Here is a 20,112-nt window from a genome sequence, read left to right as displayed (position 1 = left end):
CAAATCCCTTGGAGTCATTCTCAGCTCTCCTCTCTCTCATCCCATATCCAATCCATACCGAACCCTATTGGCTCTACCTTCAACATATATCCTGAAACTGATGACTTATCCCATCTACCACTACCATCCTGGTACAAGCCACCATTACCTCAGATCTGAGTTATTACAAAGGCCTCCTCTTTGCTTCATCCTTTGCCCCCCTGCCGACTGTTCTCAACAGAGCAGCCACATTGATCCCGTTAAAATGTAAATCAGATCAACCAAGAGCCCCAAACACAGCCCAGAATGGGGGAGGCAAGTTTGCATACATCTGGTCGTGACCCAAGAGACCAGATGAGGAAAACTGAAGCCTGGGCTCTTTCTCACAGTCTGGGGAAATCAGGCATTGGGTGTCCATCCCTACATCTTACCTCCTCCCCAGAGGGTGGCTTCTGAGCCACCCTAAAAAGAACTAAGTTCTCTGCGCTCTGGGGGAGCTTTAAGATGCTGGGCGTGGGTGACAGGGAAAGGAAAATTGCTCTAAACTCTAAAGCACTGCTCTCCAATAGCATTTTTCATGATGATGGAAATGTTCTAAATCTGTGCCGTCCAATGCAGTAGCCACTAGCTCCATGCGGCTACTGAGCACTTAGAAGATCATGGCACTGAGGAAGAGAATTTCTTTGTTTTTTTCTGGCCAAGCCATGAAGCTTGCGGGGTCTGAATTCCCCGACCAGGGATTGAACCACCGCCACATCAGTGAAAGCGCCAAGTCCCAACAACTGGACTGCCAGGGAACAGAATTGGATGTCAGGGAAATTCTGTTCCCTGAGGAAGAGAATTTTTAACTTTTTAACTTAATTTTTAATAGAATTAATTTTCCTTAACTTTAAGTAATTTACATTCTAATAGGCCTTTGGCTAGTGGCTACTGTAATTGACAGTGCAGCTCTAGGGCCTTGGGGATAACGGATTTAGCTAGACAGCGATGGAGGGAAAGCAGGGATAGTTTAGGTCCTCATCAGGCCCTGTGGGAGGGGGCTGGGTTGGATGTCCTCAAAAGTCCACAGAACACTTCTCTTGTCTCTTTATTCCTCATGCTTCTCTGTCCCCTCTTTTTCTAAGTTTCTCATCACACACTGATATCCCCACTCCTTGATGGTCTCCGGTGAGTTGTTGGATGTTGGAAGCCATCCTGGAGCCATTGCACCATGACAAAGTCATGAAGCAACGGAAGGCGAAACTGCAAGGCAGCGCCGTGCCAGGAAGGTGGACTACAGCTCTGTTGTTATGTTTTATGATAATAAGTTTAAATATAGGGGCAATTTTGGGGGGATGTTGCTCCACGTGAAAGAAAAATTCCTCTAGGACTCCCCCTCCTGAAACTACCACAGAATGGGAAGTACCCACTAAAGACCCAGGGAAATGGGTAAAGAATTAAGAGCCTGGAACTAAAGGGATATTTTTATGAAAAACACCCTCTAGTATGGAGTTATGGCCATGGGCTGGAGTTCCTGATGACATAGGAAATTTATGGTTCTATTATAAAGGAAGATTAATTCTAGAAAAGCAAATGCCTAGAGCAGAATTAGTTGCTAGGATAGGGAGAAAGCACTGTCTCAGTTGAAGGAAACAACGAGAAAGGGCATGCAGGGTACATTGTAAATATTTTCGTGGAACCATTGTAAAAGGTTGCCCATGCAAGAAGAGAAATAGGAACAAGTAGCTTCAACTTTTACAACTAAAATAATCATATAACTGCTTGGCTTGGTTACTAAGAAATAACCTGTGACTAATGGGAACTTGGGAAATATTTTAATAGGACATCTAGAAACTAGGGGATATTTAAAAAAAAAAAATCTTTATGGAACATTTTGAGGTTTGATTGTGCTAAGATTGTTTGGTCACATACCTGGTAATGTAATCAACTACAATATATAAACCTGTGATTGTAAACAATAAAGAAGAGAGAGAAACATGCAATGCTGATACTTTAAGAAGTGTAATAGATTTATTTCCTTCGCCGACGCTATCTATCCCTCGGGTATCCCTTGACTCGCTGGAGCTGGACTCCGGCAGTTGGATGTGGCCCTATGAAGGCGCCTGGGAGACAGAGCTTCGCACTTGTCCCTGTCTGCTGTCTCTGGCGGGCATCAAAGACCACATGCCCTAGCCGGGTGCCTGCTGGTTTTGGGAGGCGTAGACATCTGGCGATAGTTCTGGCAGGCTGGGGGGATGGTATCGGGTGGTACACCCAGGCTTGGCTGCCTGTTCGCTGCGAGGAGGTTAGCAGGTCATTGTAGGCCCCCTGAGCCTTGGCAGAGCAGGAGTTGTGACTGGGTGGGACAGAAGTCCATGGTATGTGCTGCCCTGCATCCTCCTTTCGAGGAACTGTCTCAGATATAAATGACTTTTGGGTCTGACGTGGGCCCAAAACTTGGACAGAGTCAGTTCCTAGAGGGTTCTTGTGGAGGCCAGGGTTTGGGATAAGGCCTGAGTTGTTATGGAGGCCTCGTCTCTTGGATAAGCCAGAGTCTTGAGTAAGGGCTGGACCCTTATGGGGGCCAGGATCTCGATTAATTCCTGAGTCCTCGTGGAAGTTAGGGTCATGGGTATGTTCTGAGCTCCTGTAAATTCCAGCATCTTGGGTAAGGCCAGGATTCTTATGGAGGTCAGAATCTTGAGTAAGGCCTTGGCTCCTGCAGACTCCAGAAGCTTGGGTCAGGCCTGGATTCTTGTAGTCTCCGGAGTCTCGGGTAAGGCTTGAGCCCTTATGGAGGCGAGCGGTTTGCACAAGACCTGGGCTCTTATGGAGATCAGACTCCTGGCAAAGGACTGAGCTCTTGTTGACTGCAGAGTCTTGGGCATGGCATGGACTCTTCTGTGGCCAAGAATCTTGGGTAATGACTGGATTCTTCTGAAGGTCAGAGTCTTGGGAAAGGCTTGGATTCTTGCAGAGGTAAGGGTCTTCGGTAAGGCCTCGAAGTTCGTGGAGGCCTGGATCTTGAGCAAGGCCTGGGTTCTTGGGGAGGCCTGTGTCTCCGGTAAGGCCTGGGGTCCTTTGGAGGACAGAGCATTGGTTGAGACCTAGACTCTCATGAAGTTCTGGGGGTTGGGGCTGGTTTGGGGTTTGGGAAGTAGTGGATAACTGGGGAGGGATGGGGCCCTGGGGAGAGAGGACAGACTGAGGAGACTTGGAGGTTGGGGGCTTGTAGTAAGGCGGAGGGCTTCTGGTGGTTGCTGTGTTGATGAAGGACAAAGGATCTGGGAAAACAAGAGGCAGAGAAAGAGTGCATGGTGGAGGCATGGTGCATGGTGAGCTCTGGGCACTGGTCGGAGAATGGAAGCAAGGTTGAGAAGGTGCAGCATCCTTGGAGTACACCAGGAACTTGGGGTAGACTGGAGTCTGGGGATCCGTGTTTCTCTTCTCAGACTGGCAAGGATGGGAGCTACAGTGAGTGAAGGTCTTGGACTGTACAAATTTGTCTTTGGCATCATTTGGGATCTTCCATTCCATAGTCCCCAACTCCACGTAACCCAGTATGGACCCTGTGGAGGGCTTGGCACTGTCCCCACTACATTGCTTCAGTGTTTGCTCAGCTGTACCAGAGCTCACCAGACCATGCCCCTCTTGGGGCCTGGAGAGGGTACCCAAGTCATTTCTGGAGTACCCAGAGTTCTGAGGGGGACACACATGGAATAAGTTCTGCTTTATGCTGCGGGCATAGTAGACCACATGGCCAGAGGAGAGGCCTTGGTCGAAGGTAGTCAAGGTAGAGAGAATAGAATCTAGGATGGGGGTACGGGTGGTGGAAGGGACTGGAGGGGTCGTCAGGGCCATGACCAGTGCTGGGACAGAGGTTGTGGCAGAGATCGGGACAGGGGCTGGCGTAGGGGCTAGGGCAGGAGTAGTAGCAGGGGCAGAAGTTGGGGGAGGGACCAGAGTGTTGGCATGGGTATAGGTCAGATGAGCATGGGTCAGGGTGCAGAGAGAAGTGTGGCCCAGGAATTGGGCTGAGGCATGTGAGGGGGCCTGGGCTTGGGCCTGGGCTGGGGTATGGGCTGAGGCATGCTCCGGGCCATGGACCTGGGCAGGGCTGTGCTCAGGGGTGAGGGCTGGTGAGGGGGTCTGGGCCTGGGGGGTAGTGTGCTCAGGGAGGTGGAGTGTGGAGCAAGTCTGGGCCTGAGGTGGGGCGTGCACAGAGGGGTGCTTGTAGGAGAAGGTCTGGGCCTTGGCAGGAGAATGTGCAGGGAGCTGAACTGGGGGGCAGGTCTGGGCCCGGGCTGGGGCCTGGGCTGAGTCATAGTCTGGGGTCTTAGTCTTGCTCTCTTGGGGCAGGCAGAGTGGAACCACGTCCACCTTGCTTATCCTGCGGAGCTTGGAAGATGTCTCTCACCTGGAGTTAAAGGTGGCTTGGGACTTTAAGGCTGTGAACGGAGGGGCCTCCCCAGCTCCCACTAACCCCTCCTTCCACAGTCCCCGTGGAGCCTCCGTGGAAGCCCGAGCCCGTCCACACTGAGGCGGCATCCAGCAGCACTTAGAAGCCGTTTCTGGTATCCAGGATTCAAGGTGGTTTGGGTGCCTGTGCAGGAAGCTCGGGCGATGGCGGAAGCGGGGAGAAACTCTTGAACACAGGTTCTTGGGATCCACGGAGCAGCGCATGCGATGGCTGCCTCCACAGCTGGCTTGCTTGTCTGCAGGGAAAGGCGAGATGGGACAGGGCCTGGGTTCCTGAGGGGCTGAGAATCAAGGCAGGGATAGAAGAAAGGGGACAGGCCCACATCCCCTGAGCCCACACTGGCGCCCACTCACCTTTGGGGAAAATACGGTTGAAACCTGCCCGCAAGAATCTCTTCAGATGCATCCAGAGCTGAGGGAAGCAAGGGAGCGTGGGGTTCGGGATCAGGGTGAGCCCTGAAATCCAACCCTTGTCCGGCCACACCGCAGCAGCCATCCCATCTCAGCCCCTTCAAGACCCCAGGGCTCCCCCAACCACACTGCCCAGATCCTGCCCTCACCAGAGTCACCACGTTGATCCACACGGTGAGCAAGATGATGCTGACCAGGATCAGAAGAATTGAGTCTCCTAGGTCTCGGCATTTCCTGGGTGTGGTGCCAGAGCACGCCTCGGCTAGGTAATGGGTTTGCTCAGCCATGGCCGGGGGTCCCAGGACTGCCTGGGTCCGCTGGCCTCCGTATATGTATACTGGGAGACAGACTGGGTCATAATGGGGCAGGTGGTGGCATCACAGTGAGGGAGGGGGACGAAAAGGAGGGCCAGGCGTGGCATTCCATGGTTCCCCGGGTGAGGTAAGCTGAGCCTGGACAGCCAAACAGGGCCCGGAGGCCGGAGGCCGGCACACCTCCCCTCGAGCTGTCAAACATTCGCTCACCGCCCACTGACTCACTTGTTCAAGTGTCACATTCCATCTCTTGGCCCCTCCTGAGACTAGAAAGACCTTGGCCTCAGAGCCCTGCGGAAGGCCTGGCTGGAGTCCAGAGCCTCAGCCTTCTTCATGCCCTTCACTGGCTGTGGAGCTGGACCTGCCCAGATGTGGAACCTCCCAGTTTGGAAGCAGCTTCTTGGGGACAGGGACAGCTGAGACACAGAGGAGGTGCCCGGAGACCAGTGGTTTGGAGACTGCAGCTGCAGATCTACTTAGTGCATGGTATCGGACCAGGAGGGGCCTGCTGGCAGGACTGTGGCCACTAAACCAAGGGGACCCTCAGGCCCAGAAGGGGACACTGGCTTCTTATTGCAGGAAGCCAAAGGCAGGGACCCAAGCTGGCAGAAGGAGTGGCGCTTCCAAGCCACAGACCGCCAATGTTTTCTGGACCATGGCGCTCTTTATTCCTCTCTCCATGCCCTGCCGCTCCCCACCCGCCCCCATTAGCTGCTGGCCAGTTCATTTTCCCAGTCTGGCTTCCGTGCAGAGAGGGCCTCGAGGCCGAGGTGGAAGGTAGCAGCGAGTTGGCCCGCGCTTGGCTTCCTGCACTTGCCGCTTCAACTCCAGGCTGTCATACACCTGGTAGTTGGCATTTCCCCCTGGGTTCCGGCTGAGTGGCATGAAGGTGGGCGGGGGTGGAGGGTGTTCGGTAGCCTGGACGTCGGGCAGAGTCTGGGAGGGGCGGAGGAGCAGCGCTGAGCTGGGATCCGAGGCCCGCTGGTAGAGGCCTCGGCCAGCACCGTGAGGGAGGCGGAGGCGGCCAGAGGGTGCCGCACAGGCAGCATCTCTGCCCATTCGGCTGCCCAGCGCCGCACCTCGTGGGGATCCCGGGAGTAGTTCAAGTGTCCCGTGGAGTGGCGCGGGCTGTGGTTGGGCTGGCTGTGAGCACAGCTGTGGAGGCTCCGTCCGTGGGCCGGTGGGGAGTTGCGCTGCCAGGCTTCGGGCCGGTAGCCCTGAGGCACCAGAGCTGATGGAGGCTCAGAGCCCTCCAGACCACGCCGCCGCTGATCCCAGGAGTCATACGGGAGATGGCCCCCTGAGGGGTAAGTTCTGTACCCCCCAGGGGCCCACGAGCTGTTAGGGGGCAGCCGTCGGGTAAGTGGTGGAGACGAGGTCCACTGGTCAGCATCCACATTGCCCCAGATGCGGGATGGCGAGCAAGGGGCCCCGAAGGACTGCAGCCCTAGCTCAGACTTGGCCTCCACACGCTTGGGCATGCGGTGCAGCTCGGGCGACAGGTAGAGACAGGCTGGTGGCTGGATGGCCAGGATCCCACCCTGTCGACCCCAGAGGCCCACGTTGGAGGGCAGACCCATCTGCCGGTAGAGCCCTCCCCAGCACCCCCACGGGTACTTGGGTTGTGGGAAGGAAAGTGGGTCCTCCTCCTCCAGGTAGGAGTCCGGGTCCTCCCAGTTAAAGGAGGGCATCGGAGGCAGCTGTGACATCCCGTGGAGGCGATGCGGCCTATGGAAGCCTGAGCAGCTGGAGGGGAATTTTCTAAATTCTTGGGCCTCCCCTGGTGGCTTCAGGGGTGGCGGCTGCAGCTGCGGCTACGGTTTGTGGATAAAGATCTGCAGAGTAGAAGAAGAGCCGTCTTGGAGGGGGCTCTTATGCTTTCAGACCAGAAGGGAAGCCGCCAACCACCCCCACGGCACGTGCCCATTCCTGCGCATGCGTGCATGCATCCCACAGATGAAATGCAACTACACAGCCCAAGAGTCCTTAAGGGGGTTAGGAGGCATCCTGACTGGAAAGAAAAGTTCTGAGGGCTTCCACCCTGATAGTACCTAACCCTGAGAATGCTGCCTTGGGACCCACGAAGGAGAGAAGTATTGATGAAGAGAGTCCGGGATGTACGCAATGTTAATGATGGGAGGATAAAATTAATTGGGCAACATTTCAACACCCAAAGACCTTGGCACTTTGACACTCTACCAGGAGTTGTAGTTCTCCCTCAGGTCTGTGAAAGGGAAGGTTGAAAGTTGGTGGGAGTGAGGAGCGATACCTGGACAAAAAGCCAAATACTAGGATTGAGAGTTAACACAGGTTGGAGAGGAGATCTTCTTACCTGACGGACCCAAAGGGGCATTTGGTGGGTGTGGGGTGAGCGATGGTGCAGGTTGAGGACTACGATGTTAAGGATGACTGAGAAGGTGACGAGGACCATGGTAAACATGAGGTATTTGATAATGACGGGGACAGACAGGGAGGTCTCAGGCACTTTGTCTGCCAGCAGCAGCGGGAACACAGTAAGGGTCAGCAGGGCAAAGATCGAGAGCCCCATCTGCTCTACTTGGGGGACAGAGGGGAAGGCGGAAGGATTAGGCTTTGCCAGAAAGCAATCTCCCTGGCATAATCAGTGACCGTGTTTCCAGCCCACTCAAGGACAGGCTTTTGGAAGGGCCAACTGCATGCAAATAACTCCTACATTTATACCTCCAACCTGGACTGATTCCCCTAAATTCCACACTTGTATCCACCTGCCTACTTAACCTCTCCATTTGGGTGTCCAATAGACATCTCGACCTTAACATGTCCCAAACTTAATTCCCTCACCACCGACTCCCCACACAGTCTTCCTCAGGTCATAAATGACAACTCGATCTTTCCTGTGGCTCAGGCCAAATCCCTTGGAGTCATTCTCAGCTCTCCTCTCTCTCATCCCATATCCAATCCATACCGAACCCTATTGGCTCTACCTTCAACATATATCCTGAAACTGATGACTTATCCCATCTACCACTACCATCCTGGTACAAGCCACCATTACCTCAGATCTGAGTTATTACAAAGGCCTCCTCTTTGCTTCATCCTTTGCCCCCCTGCCGACTGTTCTCAACAGAGCAGCCACATTGATCCCGTTAAAATGTAAATCAGATCAACCAAGAGCCCCAAACACAGCCCAGAATGGGGGAGGCAAGTTTGCATACATCTGGTCGTGACCCAAGAGACCAGATGAGGAAAACTGAAGCCTGGGCTCTTTCTCACAGTCTGGGGAAATCAGGCATTGGGTGTCCATCCCTACATCTTACCTCCTCCCCAGAGGGTGGCTTCTGAGCCACCCTAAAAAGAACTAAGTTCTCTGCGCTCTGGGGGAGCTTTAAGATGCTGGGCGTGGGTGACAGGGAAAGGAAAATTGCTCTAAACTCTAAAGCACTGCTCTCCAATAGCATTTTTCATGATGATGGAAATGTTCTAAATCTGTGCCGTCCAATGCAGTAGCCACTAGCTCCATGCGGCTACTGAGCACTTAGAAGATCATGGCACTGAGGAAGAGAATTTCTTTTTTTTTTTTCTGGCCAAGCCATGAAGCTTGCGGGGTCTGAATTCCCCGACCAGGGATTGAACCACCGCCACATCAGTGAAAGCGCCAAGTCCCAACAACTGGACTGCCAGGGAACAGAATTGGATGTCAGGGAAATTCTGTTCCCTGAGGAAGAGAATTTTTAACTTTTTAACTTAATTTTTAATAGAATTAATTTTCCTTAACTTTAAGTAATTTACATTCTAATAGGCCTTTGGCTAGTGGCTACTGTAATTGACAGTGCAGCTCTAGGGCCTTGGGGATAACGGATTTAGCTAGACAGCGATGGAGGGAAAGCAGGGATAGTTTAGGTCCTCATCAGGCCCTGTGGGAGGGGGCTGGGTTGGATGTCCTCAAAAGTCCACAGAACACTTCTCTTGTCTCTTTATTCCTCATGCTTCTCTGTCCCCTCTTTTTCTAAGTTTCTCATCACACACTGATATCCCCACTCCTTGATGGTCTCCGGTGAGTTGTTGGATGTTGGAAGCCATCCTGGAGCCATTGCACCATGACAAAGTCATGAAGCAACGGAAGGCGAAACTGCAAGGCAGCGCCGTGCCAGGAAGGTGGACTACAGCTCTGTTGTTATGTTTTATGATAATAAGTTTAAATATAGGGGCAATTTTGGGGGGATGTTGCTCCACGTGAAAGAAAAATTCCTCTAGGACTCCCCCTCCTGAAACTACCACAGAATGGGAAGTACCCACTAAAGACCCAGGGAAATGGGTAAAGAATTAAGAGCCTGGAACTAAAGGGATATTTTTATGAAAAACACCCTCTAGTATGGAGTTATGGCCATGGGCTGGAGTTCCTGATGACATAGGAAATTTATGGTTCTATTATAAAGGAAGATTAATTCTAGAAAAGCAAATGCCTAGAGCAGAATTAGTTGCTAGGATAGGGAGAAAGCACTGTCTCAGTTGAAGGAAACAACGAGAAAGGGCATGCAGGGTACATTGTAAATATTTTCGTGGAACCATTGTAAAAGGTTGCCCATGCAAGAAGAGAAATAGGAACAAGTAGCTTCAACTTTTACAACTAAAATAATCATATAACTGCTTGGCTTGGTTACTAAGAAATAACCTGTGAGTAATGGGAACTTGGGAAATATTTTAATAGGACATCTAGAAACTAGGGGATATTTAAAAAAAAAAATCTTTATGGAACATTTTGAGGTTTGATTGTGCTAAGATTGTTTGGTCACATACCTGGTAATGTAATCAACTACAATATATAAACCTGTGATTGTAAACAATAAAGAAGAGAGAGAAACATGCAATGCTGATACTTTAAGAAGTGTAATAGATTTATTTCCTTCGCCGACGCTATCTATCCCTCGGGTATCCCTTGACTCGCTGGAGCTGGACTCCGGCAGTTGGATGTGGCCCTATGAAGGCGCCTGGGAGACAGAGCTTCGCACTTGTCCCTGTCTGCTGTCTCTGGCGGGCATCAAAGACCACATGCCCTAGCCGGGTGCCTGCTGGTTTTGGGAGGCGTAGACATCTGGCGATAGTTCTGGCAGGCTGGGGGGATGGTATCGGGTGGTACACCCAGGCTTGGCTGCCTGTTCGCTGCGAGGAGGTTAGCAGGTCATTGTAGGCCCCCTGAGCCTTGGCAGAGCAGGAGTTGTGACTGGGTGGGACAGAAGTCCATGGTATGTGCTGCCCTGCATCCTCCTTTCGAGGAACTGTCTCAGATATAAATGACTTTTGGGTCTGACGTGGGCCCAAAACTTGGACAGAGTCAGTTCCTAGAGGGTTCTTGTGGAGGCCAGGGTTTGGGATAAGGCCTGAGTTGTTATGGAGGCCTCGTCTCTTGGATAAGCCAGAGTCTTGAGTAAGGGCTGGACCCTTATGGGGGCCAGGATCTCGATTAATTCCTGAGTCCTCGTGGAAGTTAGGGTCATGGGTATGTTCTGAGCTCCTGTAAATTCCAGCATCTTGGGTAAGGCCAGGATTCTTATGGAGGTCAGAATCTTGAGTAAGGCCTTGGCTCCTGCAGACTCCAGAAGCTTGGGTCAGGCCTGGATTCTTGTAGTCTCCGGAGTCTCGGGTAAGGCTTGAGCCCTTATGGAGGCGAGCGGTTTGCACAAGACCTGGGCTCTTATGGAGATCAGACTCCTGGCAAAGGACTGAGCTCTTGTTGACTGCAGAGTCTTGGGCATGGCATGGACTCTTCTGTGGCCAAGAATCTTGGGTAATGACTGGATTCTTCTGAAGGTCAGAGTCTTGGGAAAGGCTTGGATTCTTGCAGAGGTAAGGGTCTTCGGTAAGGCCTCGAAGTTCGTGGAGGCCTGGATCTTGAGCAAGGCCTGGGTTCTTGGGGAGGCCTGTGTCTCCGGTAAGGCCTGGGGTCCTTTGGAGGACAGAGCATTGGTTGAGACCTAGACTCTCATGAAGTTCTGGGGGTTGGGGCTGGTTTGGGGTTTGGGAAGTAGTGGATAACTGGGGAGGGATGGGGCCCTGGGGAGAGAGGACAGACTGAGGAGACTTGGAGGTTGGGGGCTTGTAGTAAGGCGGAGGGCTTCTGGTGGTTGCTGTGTTGATGAAGGACAAAGGATCTGGGAAAACAAGAGGCAGAGAAAGAGTGCATGGTGGAGGCATGGTGCATGGTGAGCTCTGGGCACTGGTCGGAGAATGGAAGCAAGGTTGAGAAGGTGCAGCATCCTTGGAGTACACCAGGAACTTGGGGTAGACTGGAGTCTGGGGATCCGTGTTTCTCTTCTCAGACTGGCAAGGATGGGAGCTACAGTGAGTGAAGGTCTTGGACTGTACAAATTTGTCTTTGGCATCATTTGGGATCTTCCATTCCATAGTCCCCAACTCCACGTAACCCAGTATGGACCCTGTGGAGGGCTTGGCACTGTCCCCACTACATTGCTTCAGTGTTTGCTCAGCTGTACCAGAGCTCACCAGACCATGCCCCTCTTGGGGCCTGGAGAGGGTACCCAAGTCATTTCTGGAGTACCCAGAGTTCTGAGGGGGACACACATGGAATAAGTTCTGCTTTATGCTGCGGGCATAGTAGACCACATGGCCAGAGGAGAGGCCTTGGTCGAAGGTAGTCAAGGTAGAGAGAATAGAATCTAGGATGGGGGTACGGGTGGTGGAAGGGACTGGAGGGGTCGTCAGGGCCATGACCAGTGCTGGGACAGAGGTTGTGGCAGAGATCGGGACAGGGGCTGGCGTAGGGGCTAGGGCAGGAGTAGTAGCAGGGGCAGAAGTTGGGGGAGGGACCAGAGTGTTGGCATGGGTATAGGTCAGATGAGCATGGGTCAGGGTGCAGAGAGAAGTGTGGCCCAGGAATTGGGCTGAGGCATGTGAGGGGGCCTGGGCTTGGGCCTGGGCTGGGGTATGGGCTGAGGCATGCTCCGGGCCATGGACCTGGGCAGGGCTGTGCTCAGGGGTGAGGGCTGGTGAGGGGGTCTGGGCCTGGGGGGTAGTGTGCTCAGGGAGGTGGAGTGTGGAGCAAGTCTGGGCCTGAGGTGGGGCGTGCACAGAGGGGTGCTTGTAGGAGAAGGTCTGGGCCTTGGCAGGAGAATGTGCAGGGAGCTGAACTGGGGGGCAGGTCTGGGCCCGGGCTGGGGCCTGGGCTGAGTCATAGTCTGGGGTCTTAGTCTTGCTCTCTTGGGGCAGGCAGAGTGGAACCACGTCCACCTTGCTTATCCTGCGGAGCTTGGAAGATGTCTCTCACCTGGAGTTAAAGGTGGCTTGGGACTTTAAGGCTGTGAACGGAGGGGCCTCCCCAGCTCCCACTAACCCCTCCTTCCACAGTCCCCGTGGAGCCTCCGTGGAAGCCCGAGCCCGTCCACACTGAGGCGGCATCCAGCAGCACTTAGAAGCCGTTTCTGGTATCCAGGATTCAAGGTGGTTTGGGTGCCTGTGCAGGAAGCTCGGGCGATGGCGGAAGCGGGGAGAAACTCTTGAACACAGGTTCTTGGGATCCACGGAGCAGCGCATGCGATGGCTGCCTCCACAGCTGGCTTGCTTGTCTGCAGGGAAAGGCGAGATGGGACAGGGCCTGGGTTCCTGAGGGGCTGAGAATCAAGGCAGGGATAGAAGAAAGGGGACAGGCCCACATCCCCTGAGCCCACACTGGCGCCCACTCACCTTTGGGGAAAATACGGTTGAAACCTGCCCGCAAGAATCTCTTCAGATGCATCCAGAGCTGAGGGAAGCAAGGGAGCGTGGGGTTCGGGATCAGGGTGAGCCCTGAAATCCAACCCTTGTCCGGCCACACCGCAGCAGCCATCCCATCTCAGCCCCTTCAAGACCCCAGGGCTCCCCCAACCACACTGCCCAGATCCTGCCCTCACCAGAGTCACCACGTTGATCCACACGGTGAGCAAGATGATGCTGACCAGGATCAGAAGAATTGAGTCTCCTAGGTCTCGGCATTTCCTGGGTGTGGTGCCAGAGCACGCCTCGGCTAGGTAATGGGTTTGCTCAGCCATGGCCGGGGGTCCCAGGACTGCTTGGGTCCGCTGGCCTCCGTATATGTATACTGGGAGACAGACTGGGTCATAATGGGGCAGGTGGTGGCGTCACAGTGAGGGAGGGGGACGAAAAGGAGGGCCAGGCGTGGCATTCCATGGTTCCCCGGGTGAGGTAAGCTGAGCCTGGACAGCCAAACAGGGCCCGGAGGCCGGAGGCCGGCACACCTCCCCTCGAGCTGTCAAACATTCGCTCACCGCCCACTGACTCACTTGTTCAAGTGTCACATTCCATCTCTTGGCCCCTCCTGAGACTAGAAAGACCTTGGCCTCAGAGCCCTGCGGAAGGCCTGGCTGGAGTCCAGAGCCTCAGCCTTCTTCATGCCCTTCACTGGCTGTGGAGCTGGACCTGCCCAGATGTGGAACCTCCCAGTTTGGAAGCAGCTTCTTGTTTGAGGCTCTTTGGGGACAGGGACAGCTGAGACACAGAGGAGGTGCCCGGAGACCAGTGGTTTGGAGACTGCAGCTGCAGATCTACTTAGTGCATGGTATCGGACCAGGAGGGGCCTGCTGGCAGGACTGTGGCCACTAAACCAAGGGGACCCTCAGGCCCAGAAGGGGACACTGGCTTCTTATTGCAGGAAGCCAAAGGCAGGGACCCAAGCTGGCAGAAGGAGTGGCGCTTCCAAGCCACAGACCGCCAATGTTTTCTGGACCATGGCGCTCTTTATTCCTCTCTCCATGCCCTGCCGCTCCCCACCCGCCCCCATTAGCTGCTGGCCAGTTCATTTTCCCAGTCTGGCTTCCGTGCAGAGAGGGCCTCGAGGCCGAGGTGGAAGGTAGCAGCGAGTTGGCCCGCGCTTGGCTTCCTGCACTTGCCGCTTCAACTCCAGGCTGTCATACACCTGGTAGTTGGCATTTCCCCCTGGGTTCCGGCTGAGTGGCATGAAGGTGGGCGGGGGTGGAGGGTGTTCGGTAGCCTGGACGTCGGGCAGAGTCTGGGAGGGGCGGAGGAGCAGCGCTGAGCTGGGATCCGAGGCCCGCTGGTAGAGGCCTCGGCCAGCACCGTGAGGGAGGCGGAGGCGGCCAGAGGGTGCCGCACAGGCAGCATCTCTGCCCATTCGGCTGCCCAGCGCCGCACCTCGTGGGGATCCCGGGAGTAGTTCAAGTGTCCCGTGGAGTGGCGCGGGCTGTGGTTGGGCTGGCTGTGAGCACAGCTGTGGAGGCTCCGTCCGTGGGCCGGTGGGGAGTTGCGCTGCCAGGCTTCGGGCCGGTAGCCCTGAGGCACCAGAGCTGATGGAGGCTCAGAGCCCTCCAGACCACGCCGCCGCTGATCCCAGGAGTCATACGGGAGATGGCCCCCTGAGGGGTAAGTTCTGTACACCCCAGGGGCCCACGAGCTGTTAGGGGGCAGCCGTCGGGTAAGTGGTGGAGACGAGGTCCACTGGTCAGCATCCACATTGCCCCAGATGCGGGATGGCGAGCAAGGGGCCCCGAAGGACTGCAGCCCTAGCTCAGACTTGGCCTCCACACGCTTGGGCATGCGGTGCAGCTCGGGCGACAGGTAGAGACAGGCTGGTGGCTGGATGGCCAGGATCCCACCCTGTCGACCCCAGAGGCCCACGTTGGAGGGCAGACCCATCTGCCGGTAGAGCCCTCCCCAGCACCCCCACGGGTACTTGGGTTGTGGGAAGGAAAGTGGGTCCTCCTCCTCCAGGTAGGAGTCCGGGTCCTCCCAGTTAAAGGAGGGCATCGGAGGCAGCTGTGACATCCCGTGGAGGCGATGCGGCCTACGGAAGCCTGAGCAGCTGGAGGGGAATTTTCTAAATTCTTGGGCCTCCCCTGGTGGCTTCAGGGGTGGCGGCTGCAGCTGCGGCTACGGTTTGTGGATAAAGATCTGCAGAGTAGAAGAAGAGCCGTCTTGGAGGGGGCTCTTATGCTTTCAGACCAGAAGGGAAGCCGCCAACCACCCCCACGGCACGTGCCCATTCCTGCGCATGCGTGCATGCATCCCACAGATGAAATGCAACTACACAGCCCAAGAGTCCTTAAGGGGGTTAGGAGGCATCCTGACTGGAAAGAAAAGTTCTGAGGGCTTCCACCCTGATAGTACCTAACCCTGAGAATGCTGCCTTGGGACCCACGAAGGAGAGAAGTATTGATGAAGAGAGTCCGGGATGTACGCAATGTTAATGATGGGAGGATAAAATTAATTGGGCAACATTTCAACACCCAAAGACCTTGGCACTTTGACACTCTACCAGGAGTTGTAGTTCTCCCTCAGGTCTGTGAAAGGGAAGGTTGAAAGTTGGTGGGAGTGAGGAGCGATACCTGGACAAAAAGCCAAATACTAGGATTGAGAGTTAACACAGGTTGGAGAGGAGATCTTCTTACCTGACGGACCCAAAGGGGCATTTGGTGGGTGTGGGGTGAGCGATGGTGCAGGTTGAGGACTACGATGTTAAGGATGACTGAGAAGGTGACGAGGACCATGGTAAACATGAGGTATTTGATAATGACGGGGACAGACAGGGAGGTCTCAGGCACTTTGTCTGCCAGCAGCAGCGGGAACACAGTAAGGGTCAGCAGGGCAAAGATCGAGAGCCCCATCTGCTCTACTTGGGGGACAGAGGGGAAGGCGGAAGGATTAGGCTTTGCCAGAAAGCAATCTCCCTGGCATAATCAGTGACCGTGTTTCCAGCCCACTCAAGGACAGGCTTTTGGAAGGGCCAACTGCATGCAAATAACTCCTACATTTATACCTCCAACCTGGACTGATTCCCCTAAATTCCACACTTGTATCCACCTGCCTACTTAACCTCTCCATTTGGGTGTCCAATAGACATCTCGACCTTAACATGTCCCAAACTTAATTCCCTCACCACCGACTCCCCACACAGTCTTCCTCAGGTCATAAATGACAACTCGATCTTTCCTGTGGCTCAGGCCAAATCCCTTGGAGTCATTCTCAGCTCTCCTCTCTCTCATCCCATATCCAATCCATACCGAACCCTATTGGCTCTACCTTCAACATATATCCTGAAACTGATGACTTATCCCATCTACCACTACCATCCTGGTACAAGCCACCATTACCTCAGATCTGAGTTATTACAAAGGCCTCCTCTTTGCTTCATCCTTTGCCCCCCTGCCGACTGTTCTCAACAGAGCAGCCACATTGATCCCGTTAAAATGTAAATCAGATCAACCAAGAGCCCCAAACACAGCCCAGAATGGGGGAGGCAAGTTTGCATACATCTGGTCGTGACCCAAGAGACCAGATGAGGAAAACTGAAGCCTGGGCTCTTTCTCACAGTCTGGGGAAATCAGGCATTGGGTGTCCATCCCTACATCTTACCTCCTCCCCAGAGGGTGGCTTCTGAGCCACCCTAAAAAGAACTAAGTTCTCTGCGCTCTGGGGGAGCTTTAAGATGCTGGGCGTGGGTGACAGGGAAAGGAAAATTGCTCTAAACTCTAAAGCACTGCTCTCCAATAGCATTTTTCATGATGATGGAAATGTTCTAAATCTGTGCCGTCCAATGCAGTAGCCACTAGCTCCATGCGGCTACTGAGCACTTAGAAGATCATGGCACTGAGGAAGAGAATTTCTTTGTTTTTTTCTGGCCAAGCCATGAAGCTTGCGGGGTCTGAATTCCCCGACCAGGGATTGAACCACCGCCACATCAGTGAAAGCGCCAAGTCCCAACAACTGGACTGCCAGGGAACAGAATTGGATGTCAGGGAAATTCTGTTCCCTGAGGAAGAGAATTTTTAACTTTTTAACTTAATTTTTAATAGAATTAATTTTCCTTAACTTTAAGTAATTTACATTCTAATAGGCCTTTGGCTAGTGGCTACTGTAATTGACAGTGCAGCTCTAGGGCCTTGGGGATAACGGATTTAGCTAGACAGCGATGGAGGGAAAACAGGGATAGTTTAGGTCCTCATCAGGCCCTGTGGGAGGGGGCTGGGTTGGATGTCCTCAAAAGTCCACAGAACACTTCTCTTGTCTCTTTATTCCTCATGCTTCTCTGTCCCCTCTTTTTCTAAGTTTCTCATCACACACTGATATCCCCACTCCTTGATGGTCTCCGGTGAGTTGTTGGATGTTGGAAGCCATCCTGGAGTCATTGCACCATGACAAAGTCATGAAGCAACGGAAGGCGAAACTGCAAGGCAGCGCCGTGCCAGGAAGGTGGACTACAGCTCTGTTGTTATGTTTTATGATAATAAGTTTAAATATAGGGGCAATTTTGGGGGGATGTTGCTCCACGTGAAAGAAAAATTCCTCTAGGACTCCCCCTCCTGAAACTACCACAGAATGGGAAGTACCCACTAAAGACCCAGGGAAATGGGTAAAGAATTAAGAGCCTGGAACTAAAGGGATATTTTTATGAAAAACACCCTCTAGTATGGAGTTATGGCCATGGGCTGGAGTTCCTGATGACATAGGAAATTTATGGTTCTATTATAAAGGAAGATTAATTCTAGAAAAGCAAATGCCTAGAGCAGAATTAGTTGCTAGGATAGGGAGAAAGCACTGTCTCAGTTGAAGGAAACAACGAGAAAGGGCATGCAGGGTACATTGTAAATATTTTCGTGGAACCATTGTAAAAGGTTGCCCATGCAAGAAGAGAAATAGGAACAAGTAGCTTCAACTTTTACAACTAAAATAATCATATAACTGCTTGGCTTGGTTACTAAGAAATAACCTGTGAGTAATGGGAACTTGGGAAATATTTTAATAGGACATCTAGAAACTAGGGGATATTTAAAAAAAAAAAAATCTTTATGGAACATTTTGAGGTTTGATTGTGCTAAGATTGTTTGGTCACATACCTGGTAATGTAATCAACTACAATATATAAACCTGTGATTGTAAACAATAAAGAAGAGAGAGAAACATGCAATGCTGATACTTTAAGAAGTGTAATAGATTTATTTCCTTCGCCGACGCTATCTATCCCTCGGGTATCCCTTGACTCGCTGGAGCTGGACTCCGGCAGTTGGATGTGGCCCTATGAAGGCGCCTGGGAGACAGAGCTTCGCACTTGTCCCTGTCTGCTGTCTCTGGCGGGCATCAAAGACCACATGCCCTAGCCGGGTGCCTGCTGGTTTTGGGAGGCGTAGACATCTGGCGATAGTTCTGGCAGGCTGGGGGGATGGTATCGGGTGGTACACCCAGGCTTGGCTGCCTGTTCGCTGCGAGGAGGTTAGCAGGTCATTGTAGGCCCCCTGAGCCTTGGCAGAGCAGGAGTTGTGACTGGGTGGGACAGAAGTCCATGGTATGTGCTGCCCTGCATCCTCCTTTCGAGGAACTGTCTCAGATATAAATGACTTTTGGGTCTGACGTGGGCCCAAAACTTGGACAGAGTCAGTTCCTAGAGGGTTCTTGTGGAGGCCAGGGTTTGGGATAAGGCCTGAGTTGTTATGGAGGCCTCGTCTCTTGGATAAGCCAGAGTCTTGAGTAAGGGCTGGACCCTTATGGGGGCCAGGATCTCGATTAATTCCTGAGTCCTCGTGGAAGTTAGGGTCATGGGTATGTTCTGAGCTCCTGTAAATTCCAGCATCTTGGGTAAGGCCAGGATTCTTATGGAGGTCAGAATCTTGAGTAAGGCCTTGGCTCCTGCAGACTCCAGAAGCTTGGGTCAGGCCTGGATTCTTGTAGTCTCCGGAGTCTCGGGTAAGGCTTGAGCCCTTATGGAGGCGAGCGGTTTGCACAAGACCTGGGCTCTTATGGAGATCAGACTCCTGGCAAAGGACTGAGCTCTTGTTGACTGCAGAGTCTTGGGCATGGCATGGACTCTTCTGTGGCCAAGAATCTTGGGTAATGACTGGATTCTTCTGAAGGTCAGAGTCTTGGGAAAGGCTTGGATTCTTGCAGAGGTAAGGGTCTTCGGTAAGGCCTCGAAGTTCGTGGAGGCCTGGATCTTGAGCAAGGCCTGGGTTCTTGGGGAGGCCTGTGTCTCCGGTAAGGCCTGGGGTCCTTTGGAGGACAGAGCATTGGTTGAGACCTAGACTCTCATGAAGTTCTGGGGGTTGGGGCTGGTTTGGGGTTTGGGAAGTAGTGGATAACTGGGGAGGGATGGGGCCCTGGGGAGAGAGGACAGACTGAGGAGACTTGGAGGTTGGGGGCTTGTAGTAAGGCGGAGGGCTTCTGGTGGTTGCTGTGTTGATGAAGGACAAAGGATCTGGGAAAACAAGAGGCAGAGAAAGAGTGCATGGTGGAGGCATGGTGCATGGTGAGCTCTGGGCACTGGTCGGAGAATGGAAGCAAGGTTGAGAAGGTGCAGCATCCTTGGAGTACACCAGGAACTTGGGGTAGACTGGAGTCTGGGGATCCGTGTTTCTCTTCTCAGACTGGCAAGGATGGGAGCTACAGTGAGTGAAGGTCTTGGACTGTACAAATTTGTCTTTGGCATCATTTGGGATCTTCCATTCCATAGTCCCCAACTCCACGTAACCCAGTATGGACCCTGTGGAGGGCTTGGCACTGTCCCCACTACATTGCTTCAGTGTTTGCTCAGCTGTACCAGAGCTCACCAGACCATGCCCCTCTTGGGGCCTGGAGAGGGTACCCAAGTCATTTCTGGAGTACCCAGAGTTCTGAGGGGGACACACATGGAATAAGTTCTGCTTTATGCTGCGGGCATAGTAGACCACATGGCCAGAGGAGAGGCCTTGGTCGAAGGTAGTCAAGGTAGAGAGAATAGAATCTAGGATGGGGGTACGGGTGGTGGAAGGGACTGGAGGGGTCGTCAGGGCCATGACCAGTGCTGGGACAGAGGTTGTGGCAGAGATCGGGACAGGGGCTGGCGTAGGGGCTAGGGCAGGAGTAGTAGCAGGGGCAGAAGTTGGGGGAGGGACCAGAGTGTTGGCATGGGTATAGGTCAGATGAGCATGGGTCAGGGTGCAGAGAGAAGTGTGGCCCAGGAATTGGGCTGAGGCAT

At 53.4% G+C, this 20,112-nt stretch overlaps 5 protein-coding genes across 5 annotated transcripts; all 5 read right to left on the bottom strand.

The window, feature by feature from the left end:
* Positions 1-671: 671 nt before the first annotated feature.
* Positions 672-5,135, bottom strand: LOC309793419 (uncharacterized protein SPEM3-like; the record flags this gene model as incomplete). The annotated part of the gene is given in 6 exon segments (XM_082603888.1): positions 672-3,187; positions 3,189-3,249; positions 3,252-4,370; positions 4,581-4,673; positions 4,792-4,849; positions 4,998-5,135. Coding segments are annotated over 6 exon segments (2,649 nt in total). The 3' UTR covers positions 672-2,007.
* Positions 5,136-5,597: 462 nt separating this feature from the next.
* LOC309793418 (uncharacterized protein SPEM2-like) lies at positions 5,598-8,088 on the bottom strand (the record flags this gene model as incomplete). The annotated part of the gene is given in 5 exon segments (XM_082603887.1): positions 5,598-5,966; positions 5,969-6,148; positions 6,151-6,976; positions 7,495-7,718; positions 7,983-8,088. Coding segments are annotated over 5 exon segments (1,614 nt in total). The 3' UTR covers positions 5,598-5,688.
* A 1,882-nt stretch (positions 8,089-9,970) lies between these two features.
* Positions 9,971-13,183, bottom strand: LOC309793416 (uncharacterized protein; the record flags this gene model as incomplete). Its single annotated transcript, XM_082603885.1, has 4 exons — positions 9,971-12,396; positions 12,610-12,721; positions 12,840-12,897; positions 13,046-13,183. 4 exons carry the CDS (start codon positions 13,181-13,183, stop codon positions 10,056-10,058), a joined length of 2,649 nt encoding a protein of 882 aa, XP_082460011.1. The 3' UTR covers positions 9,971-10,055.
* Positions 13,184-13,238: 55 nt separating this feature from the next.
* On the bottom strand, positions 13,239-16,150 carry LOC309793415 (uncharacterized protein SPEM2-like; the record flags this gene model as incomplete). The annotated part of the gene is given in 5 exon segments (XM_082603884.1): positions 13,239-14,028; positions 14,031-14,213; positions 14,216-15,038; positions 15,557-15,780; positions 16,045-16,150. Coding segments are annotated over 5 exon segments (1,614 nt in total). The 3' UTR covers positions 13,239-13,750.
* Positions 16,151-18,039: 1,889 nt separating this feature from the next.
* Positions 18,040-20,040, bottom strand: LOC309793154 (uncharacterized protein). Its single transcript, XM_082603497.1, has one exon. It carries the CDS (start codon positions 19,928-19,930, stop codon positions 18,119-18,121), a length of 1,812 nt encoding a protein of 603 aa, XP_082459623.1. The 5' UTR covers positions 19,931-20,040; the 3' UTR covers positions 18,040-18,118.
* Between the last annotated feature and the right edge of the window lie 72 nt (positions 20,041-20,112).

This window comes from Mesoplodon mirus (genome assembly GCF_964341445.2).
Source record: "Mesoplodon mirus genome assembly, chromosome: 18".
In the NCBI taxonomy this organism is placed as follows: Eukaryota; Metazoa; Chordata; class Mammalia; order Artiodactyla; family Ziphiidae; genus Mesoplodon; species Mesoplodon mirus.
This window is presented reverse-complemented; position numbering and strand designations above follow the sequence as displayed.

Coding starts and splice junctions, on each gene's coding strand:
- LOC309793154 (XM_082603497.1), bottom strand. CDS start 19,930: ATGGCCCTGACGACCCCTCCAGTCCCTTCCACCACCCGTACCCCCATC.